This window comes from Aquarana catesbeiana, linkage group LG01, assembly GCF_042186555.1.
Source record: "Aquarana catesbeiana isolate 2022-GZ linkage group LG01, ASM4218655v1, whole genome shotgun sequence".
Classification (NCBI taxonomy): Eukaryota; Metazoa; Chordata; class Amphibia; order Anura; family Ranidae; genus Aquarana; species Aquarana catesbeiana.
Genome location: NC_133324.1, coordinates 903630975 through 903637448, shown reverse-complemented (window position 1 = coordinate 903637448; position 6474 = coordinate 903630975). Strand labels below are relative to the sequence as shown.

The window sequence follows — 6474 nt, the reverse complement described above, 5'->3', positions numbered from 1 at the left end:
TGTGATGTCCTGTATATGATTTGACGATGTCTTGTATATGATTTAGTGATGTTTATATTATTTTTTTTTCTGCAGAAAAATGACACACAAGGCTTTTTTATGCCAAATAGTATAAGTTCACTGTATAGCACATATATTACGAGAGAAAAATAAAAGAATACATTAATAGTTGCCTTTTGAGCAAATATTTAACCAAGTTCTCTTCTGTTCAAAACTTGCCTTTAAAGCTGAGGAAAACAACTTTTAGTTTAACTCCCAAAATCCAGGTAGTCAGCATGTTAAAAAAAAAAAAAAAAGTATCTTTGCAGACAGATCAGTAGGACAATGAATGAGAAAAGACAGATTGTTTTTCCTGGTGCCTCTTTGGTGATCAACCCTTCACTTTGCACTCCCCTGTCTTTCAACTGAGGCATCCAACTGGCTGCTGAGAATGAAATAACTTCTCAAAGCACACCCATCGCTGGCCTCAGGCAGGGAGGATCACTTCACTAGGGACGTATAAAGACAGCACTCCAGATACATTAGGCACCTGTTGCCAGAAGCACCTGAATGTGTTAAGGTGCTTTTAAAAGAGTATGAACTCAATTCATCTTGCAACTCACCAGAGATCTGCAACTCTACACCAGCAACCTCACACAAAAAGTGCCCAAGAAGCGACGGAGATGGCTGTGTACTGCGACAATTTCAGTATGTATCACCAGCAGAATCTGCACAACTCTCAGAGAGCACCCAATTATGGGATAGGGGATTATACACCATCAACAAACCCCTATTTGTGGCTTGGTGGGCCTGGAGTGAACAGCTCGCCAAGTTACCTTCACAGCAACAACTCAGCTTCATACATGCCACCATCCTATGGATCCCAGAGACAATTCCTGCCAAATTCGTCAAGTTTTGGAGGGACGGACCTTGGTTGGTTATCCATAGCCTCCCAGGAGGAACTGCTGAAGCTTGTGAGGCCACCATACTCCTATTCAGCTCTTATTGCCATGGCCATTCAAAACACCCCAGAAAAGAAGCTCACTCTCAGCCAGATCTACCAATATGTGGCCGACAACTTTCCCTTCTACAAAAAGAGCAAAGCGGGCTGGCAGAATTCCATCCGTCACAATCTGTCCCTTAATGACTGCTTTAAGAAAGTTCCAAGAGATGAGGATGACCCAGGTAATATATATATATAAATATATATATATTGTTTTTATTTTTTTTAATTTATTTCAGGTACTTATATAGCGCTGTCAATTTACGCATATACATTGTCACATCAGTCTCTACCCTCAAGGAGCTTACACTCTAAGGTCCCTAACTCACATTCATACATATTAGTGACAATTTAGACAGGATCAATTTAGCCTACCAGCATGTCTTTGGAGTGTGGGAGGAAACCGGAGTACCCGGAGGAAACCCATGCAGGCACAGGGAGAACATGCAAACTCCGGGCAGGTAGTGTCATGGTTGGGATTCAAACCAGCAACCCTTCTTACTGCTATCCACTACACCACTGTGCCACCCTATATATATAGATATATATCTATATATATCTAGATATATATAGATATATATCTATATATATATAAATATATACTTTTTTAATGTAATGTGAATTTTGGGACAAAAATAAATTGTTTCATAGTTTTAAAACATTCTGCCTTAATTTTAAATTATACTATTTTTGCTTTATGTGCTATACACTGCAATGGGTTGCAACTTACAACAACTTAGTTGGATGACCTTTAACAATTTCAGTTCTGAAACAACAAAAGGTTCCCTCTGTGTTTAGAACACCTGAAAATCATTGTTTGTACATGTACACATATTCTTATTTCATGCGTTAAAAAAAAAAAAAGGAGAAAGTCTTGACTTTATTTGCCTATAGATCTCTTCTATAAAAAATGTATAGGGTATAGTAAACATATTTTAGAGTTTTTCTTTCATCTCGCCTTAAACTAATATTTATTAATGTCTGTTAATAAAGTAATTAAATAGGTTTTATATTTGAAAATGAAATAATTTTTTGAGAGTAAGTATTAATTTGCTGCTTTTTTTTTTGGGTTATGTTTATTTGGGTGCACAGATCTATGGATGGTGATGTATAGGTGGTATAGTACATGAATTTAATACTACAGTAGAACAGTGGCAAAAAATAAATGTTTGCACTTATAACTTTGAGTCCCTCTACAGTTTCCACCATTGATTGCTAAGCCTTTGACAGCGGCAAGTAACACTCAAAAAATTATGTATGATCACAAAATTGCACCTTAACACAGAGCTGGAACAAACTGTGGGAAGATTCACAATTTTCACTTAACCTGAAAGAATTTGCCTATCTGCAGTAAAATTGTAGTATAACTTTGTGCAGTAAATCAGCCCCTAAGGTGTCCATAGGCATTATCAGTTATCTGTGATTTTGGCAGTGCCTTCTACCTTTTAGCTTATGTGGAAATTTGTCAATAGGATTAGCCATTGTTTACATAGGCCTTTTGTCTCCATTATGGTTGCAAAAAAGCTACGTTTTATGGATTATTGCAGTAAAATAAACATGCCCGCATGGAGGTTGATTTACTAAAGACAAACAGTTTGTTCGCTTTTCAAGGGAATCTGCACTTTACAAAGGAATTTTACCTTAGCTTAGTGAATATGGTGAAGCTCTGCTTACTTCCATTGTTAAATCCTGTGCAAGCAAAAATACTGTTTTTTTTCTTAAATTTTCCTCGCTTGTGATGTTCACCACATTCGCTACGCTAAGAGAAAATTCCCTTGCAAAGTAAACATTCCCCTGCATAGCGAACAGCTTATTTGCCTTTAGTAAATTTACCGTATGATGTCTTAGTGACTAAGTTGTTTCCCTCCATTCACTACCTAATGTTATATTTTAGCATTATCAACATTTAAAAATTGGAGACCATATTGCTGATTGGCAATGCATACTTTTTTATTTATAACTGTTATAATTTATAACTATAACTGTTATGTCAAGTCTATGTAACTATTGTTATTCCTTCTTATTCTTTTTTTTAAAACAGGTAAGGGAAATTATTGGACTCTAGACCCCAACTGTGAAAAGATGTTTGATAATGGAAACTTTCGCAGGAAGAGAAAGAGAAGATCGGAATCCAGCAGTGTTGAAGCTGTCAATGGTAAAGGTGGAGAAGGTCGCTCTGCTTTAGGGGGGAAAGATGGAGGTAGTCCATCTATGCTGACCCCTTCATCCCCTGAGATGGAACTGGCCACAGATGATAGAAAAAGCACCTCTCCTCCAGCCATCACCTCTACCCCTTGCTTGAATAACTTTTTTAGTAGCATGACCTCCTTGGACTCCACCTCTGTGAACAGACAGATGTCTCTGGGGCTGGTGAATGAACTCTCTCAGAGGAACATTACTGGTTTAAGCAGTTTCACCTCAGGCTCTGTGGTGGAGCCATCTGCAGATCTACAGGACAGCTTGCACCTCAGCCGAGCTCCATACTACAACACTTTCTCCAGCTCCACCAATCAGGGTAGCCAATTCAACAGCCATTTCTACAACACCTTCAGTGTCAACAGCTTGATATACACAAGGGAAGGGAGTGAAGTTTAATTTCAGGAAATGTAATGATGCTGGAAACAATTTTTGGGATATTAAGCCAAGTTATATGCCCATAGGTGCCAAAATGTAGAAGAGGAATGAACCCTGTGGGTTGGGACCTCTTCAAGAATCTAACCCAGTGATCCTTCTTATTAATCAAACAAAACATTCCACTCTGAAACCATGTTAATGGTGGTCCAAGAGCAAGACTCTGCTGACATTACTGAAATCCATAAAATAGCAGAATTTTGGTTATTCCAGTGTCACTGCCTAAACTGTATAACATTATTAAATATGACTGAATTTTTAATAACTCAAACTGCCTTAACCAAGCAATTGGCGTCAACCGATTTGAAAAAAATTATATCCTCCAATACTGTCCTCTCATCTCGAATCATACTTCAAGTTATCACCTCTATACAATGTATTTTTTTTAACACTGGACTTTTTTTTATGCAATTTTTAATTGTAATAATTAGTTGAATATTGAAATATGGCAAGAAAAATATGAAACTGCAAATAACACCATTGCAAAAATTAAGCAACTGCACATGGCATATTGTTTCATAAATACTGTTTTTGTACATATACAATTTCCATTGTGTACCTTGGGGAAATGCCTTTTTTTACTGCTTTTATTTATGCTGAGCCCCATTTTTCATATGTTTTTATATATTAACCAGGCAAACTGAAGTATTTTTTTTTCTTTTTGCAATAAATCATATAACATTTTCAACTGTTAAGTCAAGTTTATGTAACTATTGAATTCAGAGGCATTATATTGGGAAGTATATTGGTCCTGACTGATAAAAAAAAAGGTTTAAAAGGGTTTTTTGATATGTGTTTACACAAAACACGGCTAGACAAATTAAAGGCTCTTCACAGTTCAAAAAAGAACAGACCTAGACCATTGATATTTTATAATAATTACTGAATTCACAATTGACTTCAAATTATGGTATAACATATAGCAAATAATATTTTAGAATTTTTACAAACCTGTATAGGCATGTGTTAAAATTAAGATAATATTCTACATGTTATATATTTTCTATTTGTTCAAAATATATGCAGGCAAATTTCCTAAAATGTAACAAAAGTTTTAAATAGTTACCGATATTTAATCCAAAAAAATGGAAGTATTTCACTGTAATATTAATAATAATGTAGTTGAGATATTGGGTTATTTCCCTTTCAGATTGTGTACTTAAAATGAGGACGGGTCTCCTATGGCCTTGGCACCCGCGGCTGGCAGCGGCGCTTTAAGTCTGCCTTGAGCAGTACCTCCTAATAGATCTGAGATGTTCGGTGGCTGAAAACCAGTGAATCTGAAAATTCTGGGAAAAACTAAAAAACTTTATTTAAGTAAATGCTAAACTAAGCTTAGTTCTCCTCCTTAGTCCATGATCAAAGGTTTGTGAAAATCTACTTACAGGCTCCCTAAAAGAAATGTTTAATAGTAAGTGCTTATTTTGAGAAGGGCCAAGTGTACACATTTATTATTTAAATAAATTACACACACATTTTAAAAGAGCACATTTTGGGTTGAGGTCCTCCTTAACTGACCATTACAATATCTTCTATGTCTTAGGGTGGTCATAGGTCATATTTCCCTGTTGTGCTTTTTGTTCAACAAAGTGTTTTGCCTTTTTATTAGTAACAACATTTCTAAATGTCCCATTAGTTTTTTCTACATTTATTCCAAGGTTTTGCTTTTACAATATTGAACAACAATGGAGCCTAAAAAATTACATTGGTGGTCTTTTTTAAAACTTAAGAATGGAGGTTTGGGCTTGGTGTAAATTGCAAGAAGCGAAGATATTTCCATAATAACTTTCACATAGAAGCATGAATCTGATTAGTAGATACAAGGATACAAGGAAGATACAAGGAGCCAATCAGTTGCCTTGTTGCTCTGAGCAGGACTGTTGCTGCCATTTCCTTTCTGTTACACCAGGAATGTTAATGTGCTGTTGTTTGTGTCACGTAAAACCTACTTTTTTCCTTTTTTTGTGGCCTTTATCTAGTTATAAATGGTCCTCATCCAGCTTAATGGAAATTGATTACGGCCTCAGGACTTCTCTCTATTAATTTTGCAGAGAATTCAAACTTAGTTTTACAGTTTAATACTTAAAAAATTAGATTTGTTTTTTTACAAAGAAAAAATATTGTTATGGTGCACATATTAATTGCCAGTGCTGAGATCCTCCTGAAATTAAGTTGATGCAAATGTGGCCTCATGCATATTTTTGACTGATAATTTCAGGCCTCTGTGCCATTTGCCTCCTACACATTCTGTGGCTTGTCTTGGATATTGTCTTTTGTAAATTAGGGTTTTTGGCCATATATCGGTTTAATTCATTTTCAGTTAAGACATTTCATAGTTTTTGTTCTCTTATGTGTGCATTGTCTAGTGTATTGCGTTTGTGTTGAATATGAAAATATAGTATTTGAATTTGCATTACTTGGTATGTCGTGGGGTATTTTGAATAGCCTCCTCTAGTACCAAAGGATTTTTTTCTGTTAAAATTGATACTTTTATCAGTTGCTTTTATCAGTTGCTGTGGCCTACGCAGACTTAGCAATCTATTGATAGAAAAGAATTATAGATTCATACATAAAGTAATAAAATAAAAAGAGGGTAGGGTAGGATTATACAACAGAACTTCACATTTTTATAAAGGTTGAGTGAAAAACTTAATTCGAGGACAGGGCAAACCCAAAACCCATCTTCTGCATTTATTGTAGTGGTAATAACATTTTTTAAAAGAAATGATGGTTGAAATAAAGGGTTTGTAAAGGCAATTTTTAAATTTTTTTTTTATTGCGGGGGCGTGCAGCGTGGCGATCATGGCCGTGCCGTGTTGCTAGGATATGGTGCGACCCCAATCTCTGTAAAGAGCCGTGGC

At 35.8% G+C, this 6474-nt stretch overlaps 1 protein-coding gene across 1 annotated transcript; it reads left to right on the top strand.

Annotated features, from left to right (window-relative positions):
• On the top strand, positions 1-4244 carry FOXI3 (forkhead box I3). The gene is made up of 2 exons (XM_073612309.1): positions 1-1164; positions 3024-4244. Exons 1-2 carry the CDS (start codon positions 576-578, stop codon positions 3575-3577), a joined length of 1143 nt encoding a protein of 380 aa, XP_073468410.1. The 5' UTR covers positions 1-575; the 3' UTR covers positions 3578-4244.
• Positions 4245-6474: the final 2230 nt, after the last annotated feature.

Excerpts from the sequence above, each read along its gene's own strand:
- FOXI3 (XM_073612309.1), top strand. The coding sequence starts at position 576 with ATGAACTCAATTCATCTTGCAACTCACCAGAGATCTGCAACTCTACAC. Across the intron at positions 1,165-3,023 it reads AAGAGATGAGGATGACCCAG|GTAAGGGAAATTATTGGACT; the intron begins GTAATATATATA and ends TTTTTAAAACAG.